General features: G+C 48.4%; 1 protein-coding gene across 4 annotated transcripts in view; it reads left to right on the forward strand.

Moving 5' to 3' along the window:
• The window catches only part of sulf1 (sulfatase 1), a gene marked incomplete at its 3' end in the record, with an annotated part of 48,447 nt that extends 37,255 nt beyond the window's left edge, over nucleotides 1–11,192 (forward strand). Inside the window, exons 11-21 of one of the 4 annotated variants that reach the window (XM_079754788.1) lie at nucleotides 155–416; nucleotides 1,331–1,577; nucleotides 1,998–2,094; nucleotides 2,272–2,366; nucleotides 2,550–2,621; nucleotides 3,786–3,958; nucleotides 4,478–4,620; nucleotides 5,250–5,373; nucleotides 7,384–7,417; nucleotides 8,481–8,531; nucleotides 9,421–9,593. In XM_079754788.1, the coding sequence (XP_079610914.1) occupies nucleotides 155–416; nucleotides 1,331–1,577; nucleotides 1,998–2,094; nucleotides 2,272–2,366; nucleotides 2,550–2,621; nucleotides 3,786–3,958; nucleotides 4,478–4,620; nucleotides 5,250–5,373; nucleotides 7,384–7,417; nucleotides 8,481–8,531; nucleotides 9,421–9,454 (1,332 nt within the window). Of the gene's footprint in view, nucleotides 1–154; nucleotides 417–1,330; nucleotides 1,578–1,997; nucleotides 2,095–2,271; nucleotides 2,367–2,549; nucleotides 2,622–3,785; nucleotides 3,959–4,477; nucleotides 4,621–5,247; nucleotides 5,374–7,383; nucleotides 7,418–8,480; nucleotides 8,532–9,420 lie in introns of those variants that run through there. The other 3 variants (XM_079754789.1, XM_079754790.1, XM_079754792.1) reach the window with 3 other exon arrangements.
• Nucleotides 11,193–14,659: the final 3,467 nt, after the last annotated feature.

The raw sequence follows: 14,659 nt of genomic DNA on the forward strand, positions 1-14,659 counted from the left end.
GAGTCAAACACGCCGGACCTTGAAGCATAGCATCACGCGTAGTGTTTTAACGCCGTGTTTGAGCTATGTCTTCCAAAGACATATATTCAAGAACGCCATCCAAACCCCGCCTCACAGATTTGTGTTTCCTGTCTCCCCTCGTGTGATTGGACAGAAGTGGCACTGCGTGGAGGAGATCACGGGCAAGTGGAGGATCCAGAAGTGCAAGGGGGGCGCTCTCAAGGAGAGCCCCAGAAAGAGGGTCCGCAGCCTGCGTCCCCGCAGCAGCTACGACCCACGGGACCCCCGGGACCCCCGGGACGCCAGGGAGCCCCGGGGCTGCCATTGCGGTGGGCCGGAGGCGGGCGCCGCCCCCTACAAGCCCTCCCGCTCGGACCGCCGCTCCCAGCGCCAGTTCCCCGTCGCCACCGGGCAGAGTGAGTACAGCACCAATCAATCATCAAACACAACTATATTCATCTGTCGGCTCCTTTTCCTTGCGTCGTCCACGGTTACGGTGCGCTAAAGACACCTTACACAGGACACAAGTGTGAGACAAGAAAACCAAGCGCGTGTTAAGCAGTGCAGCGCGTCCCAGTCCAGCCTGGTAGTCGTGGACTGGGAGCCGGCGCCGTCACCGTTTCCATCGTCCCCGGAGCCAACCCCTAGAAATAAACGTGACCTCATCACAGGCCGTCGTCTCAGCCAATAAACAAGGCTGGCTTAATGATAGGGCGTGGGAGGGGCAGACACGCAGGTGGGGATGTGCTTGTGGGCTTGTGTGTGTTTGCACACACACACACGCACACACACACACACACACACACACATAAACATGTGGACAGACTTGTACACACACATACACGCGCGCAGAGCGATGACCTGTTCGCCCAGAGTCCCGTCAGACCTTGTTTATGTCCTGTCTCTCCATGGCGATGAGAATAATAACAGTGTAGGCCAAGGCTGTAGCCACGGTTTAGTCTAATAGATTATTGAGGACCTGAAGGGCACACAGATGCGTGACGGAGAAATGGAAAAATAAAATTGCATGCACATCCCCACTCCTATAACAAGTCCTTGGAATTAGGTCTCTCTGGCGGGAGGCCCGGGTAATGGTTTTTAACGTCACGAGCGGCGTTGTGTTTTAATGCCATCTAGTGGTGCTTTGAAGAAGTGCAGCCGAACAATACGAACCAAAGGCGATGCTGTAATGTGTTAAGGGGATTTGACGTGCGTAACTTCGGTCAATAACCCCTTAAATAAATGAAAGCTAATCCATATTTATATTTGAATGTCCTGGAAATCAGCCAAAAGCAGACTTTTAACCAAACGACTGTGTTTCCTTTTCCAGGATTCCGCCCCCGCTTCGTCCACACCCGCCCGGCCCGGTCCCTCTCCGTGGAGTTCGAGGGTCAGATCTACGACGTGGACCTGCAGGCGGACGACCAGACGGCCGTGCGGCGTCGGGTCATCACCAAGCGCCACTACCAGCCCGAGGACCCCGAGTTCTACCCCGGCTCCAACGACGGCTCGGAGGAGATGCTGGCGGACGACACCAACGCCATCGGGTACCCCAACTCGGTCAAAGTCACACACAAGTACGAGCCTCGGCCCGACGTCCCCCCTAATCAGCCTTTCTTAAGGTCCCATTTTTTAAAACCTAAAAAAACTAGCGCTAAACGACTGAATTGTGTATAATAATATAATAATAATTATTATAATAAATAATAATAGTTCACTTTTTAACATTATGTGAACAAAAACATATATCTCACTTGAACAAAGCGACCATTTACATTTACATTTAGGGCATTTAGGAGACGCTTTTATCCAAAGCGACTTACAATAAGTGCATTTGTTACAATAAGTACATTTGTCATAAGAAGTGAAACAATATATCGCTGTCAACCACCTCTTCTAATGTTTAATTTTATCATTCAACATTTTAGTTTGTCAGATAATCTGTGTTTAAAAGTGTGTATGTGTGTGTGTGTGTGTGTGTGCGTGCGCGTTCTTAGGTGTTTCATCCTGATGAACGACACGGTGCACTGTGAGAGAGAGGTGTACCAGTCCTCCAGGGCCTGGAAGGACCACAAGAGCTACGTGGACCAGGAGGTACGTCAGCCACTTATTATGGGATCTAACATTTGAGTTATCTAACATTTAAGAGCATTGATTTTGTTGATGAATCCGTACGTTCAATCCATTACCTGTCCCCTTGTTACCCTCAATTTGTTGTTGTGGCAACCAAATAATGAGGATTAATTAAGTGTTTCACTTTTTCTTTCCCAGATTGAGGCTCTTCAGGACAAGATCAAGAACCTCAGAGAGGTCAGAGGTCACCTGAAGAGGCGCCGGCCGGGCGATTGTGACTGTGGAAAGAGGAGGTTGGTGATGATTTCAATTCAATAGAGCTTTGTTGACACGTAGTGTAAACATTAATACATTCATACATATATTAGCACCCCCCCCCCCACAAACACAATCATCACAGTCCGTAGATGTGTGAGAGAAGTCTTCAGCTCCTTAGTTTCCCCTTCTCTCTGTTGTGTGGACGTCGTGTGAAGCAGCTTCTATGGCAAAGGCCAGCGAAACAAGGCCCACAGAACGAAGAACAAGAAAGGTCATCTGCACCCTTTTAAGTGAGTGCCCCTCCTCTGCGTCCGGTGTCCTTCTCCTCATCCATCGCTACGCATCCATCCCCCCGTGTGATGACCACCAGCCCAATAATCCTCTACTGACTCCCCCCCCCTCTACAACACCCCAAGCTCACACTCATACTACAAACCTCCTCTTGTGTTTGTGACTGCATTGTGTTTTGGTAGTAATATATACAGTGTGTGTGTGTGTGTGTGTGTGTGTGTGTGTGTGTGTGTGTGTGTGTGTGTGTGTGTGTGTGTGTGTGTGTGTGTGTGTGTGTGTGTGTGTGTGTGTGTGTGTGTGTGTGTGTGTGTGTGTGAAGGCTGTTCTACCTCTGCATGTTCCCTGCATGTTTTACTACCTTGACTGGCATGGCTTTGTTTATCACTGCTTTTTGTAGGTCTAAGCTAGGTTTAGGTTTGGGTAAGTGTGTAAATGTGTGTGCGTTTGTGTGTGTGTGTGTGGCTTTTGAAGCTCATTTGAAGCCTGACCTGGTCCAATGCATCGCAGTGTGTGTGCAAAGCGTGCCTTCTTGACATTTTCACGAGGTGTCTGTGGCTCTAGGTAGGGGTATAAAAGCCACCAGAAGCATATGGCAAGGGATATGGTGTGTGTGTGTGTGTGGTGTGTGTGTGTGTGTGGTGTGTGTGCGGGGGGGGGGAGACTCCAGGGGAACCCCTGAAGACAGCGCCCCTCTGGCTCCTCCGCAGCAGCAGACATTGGGAACAGATTTGCGCGATACAAAGCAGCTGTGCTCCGCATTGCGCTGCAATGAGAGAACACTTTGATGTCACACAAATCATTCAAATCCAAATCATTTAGTGTTGGTTTTCCTTCCTCGCGACCTGGAAGTTCAGATGCTAAATGCTCAGATATTCGGTGGCAGGGAATGAAAATTACTTTATGCATAAAACGTTTTTGGAACGTTTTGGATAATATTCAGGGCAAAATATTCAGGCTTTTTTTTTGCATGACAATATTCAACGACTCTATGAATAATTAAATATAGACCTGCGTTTTAATTGCAGAGTTAAATACACAAGTAAACTCTTTATTTTACACCATGGGAAGGGCAATTATATATTTTTGGTGATAATCCCCAAGACCCATATCATTCCACACGGGCCTTTCTGGTTTCTGATTGGCGGTGTCCGTGTGTCCATCAGGGAGGCGGCTCAGGAGGTGGACTCCAAGGCCCAGCTGTACAACGACCTGCGCAGGAAGAAGAAGGAGAGGAAGGAGCGGAAGAGGCAGAAGAAAGGAGACGACTGCAGCATGCCCGGCCTCACCTGCTTCACGCACAACAACGACCACTGGCAGACCGCCCCCTTCTGGAACCGTACGTCACTGCAGCGCCCTGTTGGGCGGCCCATCCCCACAGCTCCACAGGACCACACCCATGCATCAATATACACGCTCACTCACTCGTTCACTCCCTCACTCACTCACCCCAAAAATTCAATTCAATTAATTAGGCTTTCTTATGAGGACCGATAAAAAATAACGACTCACATTTAGAAACGTGATTGTAGTTTCAAAGACAAATATTCTCCCAACAATGACAAATAAATTCATGATGAATTGCTAAAGAATTGCGGAAAAAACATTGCTTATAAGATACTATCTAACATTACAATGCTCGGATGCTTCCAAAATGGAGGCCGTCATTGCGATGTGCAATTCCTACATCACACCTAGATAATTTCTCCATAACTGCCCAATGATAACATCTCTGATTACGTCTCTACATCCATGTGATTTTGGACACGTTCTGCACATTAGCTCTACATGTTACGTTTCCCATCTATAGCTCTTTGTAGATCCGTGTTTGACCTGGTTTCTGTTGGTTTCTTCCCAGTGGGAGGCTTCTGCGCGTGCACCAGTGCCAACAACAACACGTACTGGTGCATCAGGACCATCAACGAGACCCACAACACCCTCTTCTGTGAATTCGCCACCGGTTTCTTGGAATACTTTGACATGAACAACGACCCGTACCAGGTCAGTCTCCTAGTGGTCCATCACCACCGTGGGTCTTTGCAGAAGCATCTTCTTACAGTACCTATAGAGGAACTTCAGTAATTGTTCGTCCGATCCACACAAGTGAATGGAGGGTCTAAACGTGACAGGGTCCATCTATGCAACGGGTGTTGCCCCCACTTTTCTATTGACGTTATATGTCTATTGCCAAACCATAACCCCCCTCTCAAATAATAACCATGTGTGTTTGTATTGTCTGTTTGTCTCGGGCCTGTGTGCGTGACTGCGTGACTGTGTGTCTGCTTGTGTGTGTGTGTGTGTGTGTGTGTGTGTGTGTGTGTGTGTGTGTGTGTGTGTGTGTGACGTCTTGTGTGTATATGTTTGTGTCTCTGTGTTTGTGTGCGTGACTGTGTTTGTGTGTGTGCGTGTGTGTGTGTGTCTGCTTGTGTGTGTGTGTCTTCTTGTGTGTGTGTGTGTGTGTCTCTGTGTTTGTGTGCGTGACTGTGTGTGTGTGTGTGTGCGTGTGTGTGTGTCTGCTTGTGTGCGTGCGTGTGTGTGTCTTCTTGTGTGTATATGTGTGTGTCTCTGTGTTTGTGTGCATGACTGTGTGTGTGTGTGTGTGTGCGTGCGTGCGTGCGTGCGCGTGACAGCTGACCAACGCAGTGTACTCAGTGGACCGGGACGTGTTGAACTCGCTGCACGCCCAGCTGATGGAGATGAGGAGCTGCCAGGGCCACAAGCAGTGCAGCCCGCGGCCCAAAGGCCTGGACGCAGGTAACCATGACGACACCACACCCAGGCACTGATACGGGCATGCGTGTGTGTGTGTGTGTGTGTGTGTGTGTGTACGGCCATAAACCCTCAGGTCCTGAAGTGGCCTATCAGTACGGGAATGAAACAATTCATTAAAGCCGCAATGAGTGAGATTCAGCCTTCAGATTTAAAAACACTAAATGATCTGTCCGCTCTGTGCCGCTGTGGGACGGGAGCAAGCGTACAATAGTGTATTGTGGCGTAGCTCGGCTGGCTAGGTGTCTGGAGTGGGGGGGGGGTTTGAGGAGCATCAGTATTTGATGTGTTATATTGAATTATTATATTAATACAATTACTGAAATCACAATCAATCACAGAATTCACTACAGAATTGTAGGCCATGAGCTGGTTGTAACATTAAACATTAATGCGACTTTAATTTGACTTTATTTGTAATTTAGACCTAATGATAATAATGGTGATATACCTTATCTGTCATTGCAATTTAATCTTTGCTTCAACCTTAACATCAATATTATTGGTGAATACGTGAATATCTTTTTATATTCTGTATGCATATGTTAATCTGTTTCTGTCTCCACTGAATTTGTACCTGTATCTGCATGCTGAATGCAAATGTTTTTTTATCCACTCCACTGTTTCACCCATCAACACACGCAGACCTCTCTCTCTCCCTCTCTCTCTCTCTCTCTCTCTCCCTCTCTCTCTCTCTCTCTCTGACTTTCTCCTCTCTCTCTCTCTCCCTCTGTGTAGGGTCTCCACCTTTCTCTCTCACTCACACACACACACACACACACACACACACACACACACTCAGCCCATCCATCAAGCCCTACGTCTGTGATACAAATGGGAACATCCATTCGTTTACACCCATTTGTTCATTCATCAGACCCGCCACTTTCCCCCTTCCTCGTCGTGCTTAGTCCTGCTCCAGGCCCAAGGCCTCCAGGCTCCAGGCCCTAGCCTCAGTCTGTTCCCTGGCTGCCCCCTAGTGTTAAGAGCTGCTGTCAGAGGCTGTACTGCAATTAGCTGCATAGTGCTGTTCCGTCATGTTTTCGTTATTACACTATTATTTTGCAACAGACTTCGATTAACCCTATCTCAGGGTTCAGTGGGCAACATTGCCATGGAGACCCAGGCCAATGATGCTGTGTGTGTTTGTGTGGCCCCGTGTGTGGATGTGAGCTAGCATGTGTGGATGTGTGTGTGTGGGGAGAATAAGGGGCTACTGTGCGTGTGAAATTAGCAGCTGTGGAGTGGCACTCCCTGGGGCCCGAGGGGCTCCCGGCAGTTGCTCTGTTTGTTGAGGTCATTTCTTTTGGTGTGTGCTGGCGCGTCAGAGTCGCCCGCACACTTTGCCAAATCCAGTTGACACAAACCACCCAGAAATGAGTCGCTTTCACTGTTGAGCGCCTCGTTCGAGGGTGCCAGAACAACTCACTGAACCCACCGTGGTTGTTAGGAATACATTCAGCGAGGTGGTGGAACGTGTCCAAGACGTGGATGCAGAGATGATCTTGCTTTCTGCCTGAAGTGTGTTATGGATCAACCCTTAGTATAGCAAAAGATCACACATTTTTTTGCCTTCCGAGTTGGAGATCCCACCCCCTCACCCCTCCCGATTGGGGAACTCTGTCCGGTCCCAAACCCAATCACAACAGCCCTCAACACTTTCTCCTCCACCTCTCTCCATCCAGAACTCCACGTGCATCCCTCTCTTTCCCTTCCCTCCACCTCTCTCTCCCCTCCCCTCCGTCCCCGTGAGCATCTTGTCCTCCCGTGCCCCACCCTCCCCCCTTCATTTCTTTATGAAAAGTAATTGCATTTCTCTCCCAAGGACCAGGGAGCTGTGCATGGAGAAATTTTCAGCGTGAATGAACTGTTGTTGTTAATGTCTTTAATCCCCCCCTCCCCGCCCCCCACAAATCTCTGATTTTAATGAAAGCATTAACAATCGATTGCCTTTTATTCCTTTTTTTATTTCATTTTTTTGTTTCTCTCGATCAGGAGGTAAAGATGGAGGGAGCTTTGAGCCACACAGGTATCCACCATTTTATTCCCCTCCCCCACCTCTCTCTCTCTCTCTGTCTCTGTCTCTCTCTCTGTGCCTCTCGCCCTCTCTCCCATCTCAGGGGCTTTTTTTAACATCTGCATGGGCCGAAATTTGCCTCCTTCGTCCACTAATCACTCATCCATCGGAGCGCTGCTGTCGCCGTCGCCCCCTTGCTTCCGTCATATGGCTGTTGCATGCTGGGAGCTTCGCTTAACCAATCAGTGGTCATTGTGTAAGATGTGTTTTTGTTCAGGACATGTTTAGGTGTGCTTTTCTTTCTTGATTTGATTCCTGACTCCTTTCGCACCCCTTGCTCTTGCGCTGCTCTGTGGACGTGTGTTCACCTGCTGTCTGCTGCTTTAAGAACACACAAGTCTGCCCTGAGTTGATAGTGGTTTCATGTGTGCAAATGTATAATGTGCTTTGAGGACACGAACTACAGTGAAGTCATGATCTTTGAATGGATAGAAATTCACAGTTAAATCACAATCATTTAATGGAATGAATGATCATCCAGAAATAGATGATCTGTATATTGAAATCTCTGTCAAAAATCGGTATTTTTGCTACAGATTCAAAACTAGTTTCTTGCATGATTGAGTTTGATCAAATGGAGATAAAAACACCTTTAGAGAAACAATGTTTTACCGCCCAATGTGAACTGCACGTCAAAGCAAATGCATGCATCATGGCGTCCTTCATCTGTTGTGCCACATGCTACATGGTAATGTTGGCGTCGCCCTCATCGCCACCTGCCATCATAGCTTCCTTCCTCCGATGTACTACATGGTAGTGGTAGCATCACCCCAATCACCACCTTGCAACGTGGCTTCCTGCCGCAGATGCATATATGGTAGTGTTAGCATCACCCTCATCATTATAGCTACCGTCGTCATCCTTTTTGTGACCCTAGTCAGCCATGCCCGTGCACGACAACAACAGCCATTAAACCATCATGATGTCATATAGCGAGTACTAGCTTGGACATTTGAGCTGCTGTTCCCCTCCCCCCTCTGACCTTTGACCTCTGTTTCTGGCACCTGCTTACCAGGCAGCAGCAGCATCGAAAGAGGTCAAAGAGGAGACAGAGCCTCTCTTTCCTGTGAGTCTCAAAAAGCCTGCGTCAAGTCAAAGCTTTTTTCTGTTTTTGTTTCCCTTTTTGTTTCTTATGGTTTCTTTATTACTCACATAACAGACTTTTATTGATGGCGTGTCAGATCTGGAAGTCATGGCCTTTATATGACAGATTATATTGGGGAAATGAAAGAATGAGCCACAATAGCTTGTTGAATTGATGGTGGCATACACAGTTCACATCAAACCGAGACAGACTTTGAATTTTAGCGTGTGCCAATTTCCTTTCCACTCATATATTTTGTTTGTAGTCCTTCTGTGTCCCTTTCTTCCTGGGGTATTACGCCACTTTACTCAAACATTCTCCTTTTGTTGCAGAGGTCCACCATCCTTTTATTTTCGGGGGGATTCCAGGGTTCGCCTGGATATTAATATTCCCCACAGAGCCCAGACTTAATATGACTCCTAAATATTATATTTCCCATGTGAAGCACAGCCAGTGTCTTCCATTCCTGCCTTGCTATTGGAGATCGCACAAATCTTTTTTCTTTCTCCTACGGTCGCTATTTATTTGATTTGCTATTTTGTGCTTTCTCTACGGCAGCATGTGTTTGGCACCGCTCACAGCTTCAGCTCAACGCAGGTCCCGGGGGCTTTAGCTGCACTGCTGTGACGTGTGTTAGATGTGTAAATATATATATATGTGTGTGTGTGTGTGTGTGTGTGTGTGTGTGCGTGTGTGCGCGTCCTCCTTTAACGCTGGCTGCCAGTGTGACTGAAGCGCGGTGGTGTGGGCCTGCCTGCATGCTCTCTGCGAACAGAGACTTCACGGCCGCCCGTCGCGGCTCTGTGGTCGCGTGGCTCCGACAACCGCCACCGGCCCTCACCCTCTCTCCCTCCCTCTCTCCCCCCACCAGCGCGCAGCCCACATGGGACGGACGAGCCGGTTAAGCTGCCCAACCTGACGGACGAAGAGGTGGACCGCCAGGGACTGGAGGTTCTGTACAGCATCAACGAGAGCGCGTTCCAGCGCAGGCCCCACTTCAGCCCCGGCCCGGACAGCTGGGACCACTTCCAGAAGGATGTAGATAATATGTTTGCACTGCGACGCACTCTGAACCATTTCAACCGAACCCCAAAGCTTGACGACGACGACGACGACGACGAAGACGACGACACCGCCACCCCTAACCGCGAGGTGGGCTCGGGGGCCGGGGGTGAGGACCTGGGGGAGGGCAGCGGAGGAGAGGGGACGACGCCCCTCGCCAGGGACGCCTGGCTGGGAGAGGTCAGCCTCGCCACCCCCCCCGCCCCCAGCATGCCACCTCCGCCGCCGCCGCCGCCGCCGCCGCCGCCGCCGCCGCCTACGCCCGCGAGTCCGACGGTCCCGGAGACCAGCGCGGACCCCGTCGTGAACGAGCTTCCCGAGCGGCCCGCCGCCCGCCCCCTCTCTTCGGACCGCCCCCCCGCGGCCTCCACCGAGCTTTCGTCATCGTCATCATCTCCGTCAGGCCCCGGGCGGGGGCGGGCCCCTTGGGTGCGGCAGCTGGAGGAGATGGACGGCGAGGGGGAGGAGTTCAGCGGCAACGGCGTGACGGAGCTGGAGACCCGGCACGGCGTCCCGCTCGGCACACACCTCAGCCTGAGCCCCCGGCGGGAGCAGGCCGACCGCGGCCCCGACCAGGGCCCCGACCTGGGCCCCGACCTGGACCCGGAGCTGGGCCTGGAGCTGCAGGAGGAGGACATATTCCTCGCCCAGGGCCACCTGCATCGTCCCCCAATGACGCTGACGCCAGAGGTGGCTCCAAGCACGACCACCACCACGAACACCGCCGCCGCCGCCGCCTCCGCCGCCGCCTCGGCGGGCTCTGACGCCTCCCACAGGGGCGAGGAGGTAGTACAGGCGCTGCCTCTCTCCCCCCTGGACTTTGAGGGCAGCGGCTCTCTGAACCCATCCTTCAATCAGACGCTCTGAGGGCAGGTAGTGCTGGGCATGGCCAGCTCTTGGGCAGGCTGGTTGCCATAGAGACAAAGTGGGAACAGTGACTGGGGAAGACAAGCTTGTGAAGTAAACAAAATGGCCGATGATGTCACCACAGTCAGAGCTGTATTTTTGAGCATTAAATGTATGGTTTATTTTTTTACAGGTGCTTTCATTAATTAGCAAAACAGTGTTATGTTGTATTTTTTAAAATATATATTCACAAAGGAAAACGCCTTAACGCAGCTAAATTTAAACTATTGGAGTCGAAGAAATTGATTCCAGATAGAACGCACCATTAATGTTTTTTAATATATATATTTTTTATGAAAAAACAGATTTTTAGAATGGTGAAACCATTTTAGGGTCTGAGAGAGAAAAGGTCAGCCATCTTTAGGATCACTTCAATCCAGATGAGTCATCACAACAGTAACCAATCACAACGCTCCATCAACCACTCTCCGATTGAACCATGGTGACATTCATGACCCCAAAATGCACTTTTTAAACTTTACCATACAGTGAGCTTTGTGGCGGTTGAAATAAATGTTCACACTGTGAAACAGATCATTACAGATTACCATTGACTACTTTCTAAAGCTTAAAAAGGAAAACTGGATTTATTTTCTGCTTGAAAAAAAACAAGTCAGAGTTTGATTTTGTGCTGTGCTTTATAATTTACATTTTCATCAATCAACCATATACAAACGCATTCTCTATGGGTTAGACAATCACGGAAAATGACCATGGATGTAAACTGCATTCATTTGAGATTAAGGATTCATCAAAAGTCACAGCGTGATAAAGACTTAAGACGATAAAGACAAACTTTCCAACCTCAAGCCTGCACCTCTACACTAGGTTCATCATGTAGCAGCTGCACAGTTTCCTAGCGTTTTTCTGTGTTTATTTAACCACATCTTGATCGAATCAAGATTCGATCAACACTCGCTTGCAGGATGTTTAAATGCAAAAAAAAAAAAGGGCTTTTTTTTCGGGTGAGAAAAAGTATCAAACGCAATGTTTGTTTCGTAACTTTTTGTCTGTGTTGCGTAAATCTTTCTGTGGTTGGGTTTTGACGATAGTACGCTGTAGCGCATCGCCGGTGAGTCCCTTGTTACCGGTCCTGCAAACTGTACGGTATAATCAACACAAACATAATCCTAAAAGGACATAAATGTAAGGCTTCGTATTCTCGGTATTTCCGCTGCGTGCCAACAGTTATCTAGAAGAAATAGCAACATACTGTTACTGTACCGCATTTTGAATTCCTGAAGATGCTACTGTCTTTTCTCTTCGGTCGTTGACCGCGTGTGTAAAGGTATTGCAACAACTCTGGTTTCAGAGAAACCATGACGCTGTTAAGAAATAAAAAAAATGACTTAAAACATTGTGCTTGCTCCTTCTTTGGTCCATTGGGCGTGTGGAGCATCTTTAATGGTTCAGATATTAAAGAGAGAGGCTGTGTTGATCCAGGGAGGCTTGGTGTGTGATGGTGTTCAGAATGTTTTTACGACCAACCGGGCATCTCAATATTAGGGTCACAAAGCCCCAGTATTGAGATTCACGATGCATGTTTTATTGGGGAGTCTGTAAGAACAAATATTTTCCAAAAGTACGACTTTTAAATTGGAAGCTTCCTAGTTGATTTATCAGGGGACATGGAACGCACTATTCCTGGACTGCCAACTCTCACTTTGGCACTTGAAAAGTGAGAGTTGGAAGTCCAAGAATGGTACGTGCCACCAACAGGGAGAGCACATCCTTCCAGAAGGAATGTGGAAACAAGTTGAATATGGTCCAAAGAAAACAATGTTTAACCATTTGAAAGTCCAGTTTCCCAGTTTTTAGACCCCTTCTTTGAACACCGCTGATGCTGATATTCCTTCACACCCTGATGCTTGGTGCAGCTGCCAATTACTGATGAAGTAGTGACCGCCTGTCCAAACTGGAAGTGGGTGTTTGGACTCACAGAGGGTCCAAACGTCCATGCGGGAGGTATGGATAGAAATAATTATCTATACTAGCAGATAGGTCGATACATGGGAAATCAGTTGGAGATCAGGCAAACATCCGGTGGCGAGAAGGTAAAGACGTAGTCGGGAGTAAACCGTAAACCGGAAATGTCACTCTGAAAATGCCTACGAGCCAGTCGCACATTGAGCTTTCCCCAAACGCGTCGTTTCGGTGTCTGTAGCTTTAATGCAAATGAGGAGGAGAGAGGCGGGTCAAGGAGGAGGGTGGGGGTGTGGCCCTGAGCAGCCTGCGGCCACGGTACCATGCAATCTGTTTACAGTGGATGTATTGCAATGGCAAGGCGCACACAGCCTTTGGCCATGTTCTGTAAATATTCTAGAACACTCCGGGTGCTCTGGTGGGAGTCCTGGAGCTCTATATCTAAATAATATCATAATATACATAGATATCTATCATATAATATATATTATCATGGCTAAAATCTGTCTGCGCCTCCAGACGATATTATTAATCTCAAACGACTGCGTCGGGTTCTCCGACGTCTCTGTTCTTCTCTGTTCTCTGTTCTTCTCTGTTCAGAGACGTCAGAGAACCCAACGCAGTCGTTTGAGATCAATAATATCGTTCGGCCCGGTTCTACGGGGGTGCATAAGCATGCATTGCACCCCCCAAAAAATTGTTTGCACCCTCAATTGAAAAAAGGAGGGAGTGGATTTTTTTTATAAATATTGTAAAAAATAATAAAATACTTGCTCACAAAACAAATTGTTATTAAACTTGTGACAATTTCCATTAAATACCGTTGTTTGCTGTGTTTAGTTTTGTTCACTAAACCGATAAGAACGTTATTATTATCATGACAGGTGCGCGTGAACTACGCCCCGGCCGGCTTCTTGTGCAAAATGCGCGCACCCATGTATATAGTAGATCTATGGCGCGCACGGCAGTGACATCGAACTTCTTCGGCAGCAACAATTAAGCATGTAGCAAATGATATCCGAAGATAGCTCAAAAAGAACATCGCAGAAGAATCAACTACATCAGACATTAACCAGAGCAGGGAGGAGGATGGAGACAATGTGGGTCACGCCGGAACAGTTGACGTTACTTTGGCTTCTGTCATCGTCAGCACTACTAGTATATCCGTCGTGGAGGCTGGCATGGCTAGCACTACCAACGCTAGCCCAATCCTGCCCGACTCGCTGCCTTTGCCGGCGACGCCCTCACTCCCGGAAAGGCAGCCTTTGGCTTCGACATTGCCACCCGTTGGCGGCCCGCAAGTGCCAGGGGATCTCGGAACATATCGCCTGTACAGTGGGGTAAAGCGGTCCTTTTCCAACTCGTGGTTTGCTGCTAGAGAATGGCTAGAATATTTGTGTGAGAAAGATTCAATTTTCTGCTATGCCTTCAGAAACTTTGGGTCAAATAAAAACAGCACCGATGCTTTCATTACGACTTGCTAAGACAACTGGCGCCATGCTCTTGTACGTGGAAAGGGGCTGGGAAGGCACGAGTCCAGCAAAGAGCACATGAAGTCAGTGGCATTGTGGAAGGAGAGGCGTGCAAGGAGTGTGACTGGTACAGAGATTTCCACACTTGTAAATACAGCACACCTGGAGAGGAACCGCACCTAAGTAGCAGCTATTGTTGTCATCATTCAATTTATAGCTTTAAACCAGCTGCCTTTTCGTGGCTCAGATGATGCTTTGGATGCAAGAGGTGAGGTGAGCAGTGGCATTTTTCTTGCATTGATGGACTTCACCCTTAAAAACGACAAGGACCTTGCTAGGATTTTTAGCACCATCCCTGCGAATGCCACATACACATCACATCACATACAAAATGAAATTATTGAAATCATGAGTACAATCATCACAGAGGAAATAGTGAAAGATATAGGAGAGGCTTGGTGTGCATTAAAGGTTGATGGCCCCAAAGACCCCACTGGCTGCGAAAATATATCCATAGTGCTTCGCTACGTGGACACAAGCAACACTGTGAGGAAGCGACTTGTCTCAATGGCCTCCTCCAAACAATGTGATGCCAAGTCTCTGACTCAGCTGGTTTTGGCACAGTTGAGAGACATTGGGCTTAATACAGCAAAGGTGCTCAGTCAGTGTTACGATGGGGAAAGTGTCATGTCTGGAGTACACGGAGGGATGCAGAGAATTGTTCAGGAAGCATTGCAGAGAGAGGTG

Source organism: Pollachius pollachius (assembly GCF_949987615.1).
Source record: "Pollachius pollachius genome assembly, chromosome: 17".
NCBI classification, from domain to species: Eukaryota; Metazoa; Chordata; class Actinopteri; order Gadiformes; family Gadidae; genus Pollachius; species Pollachius pollachius.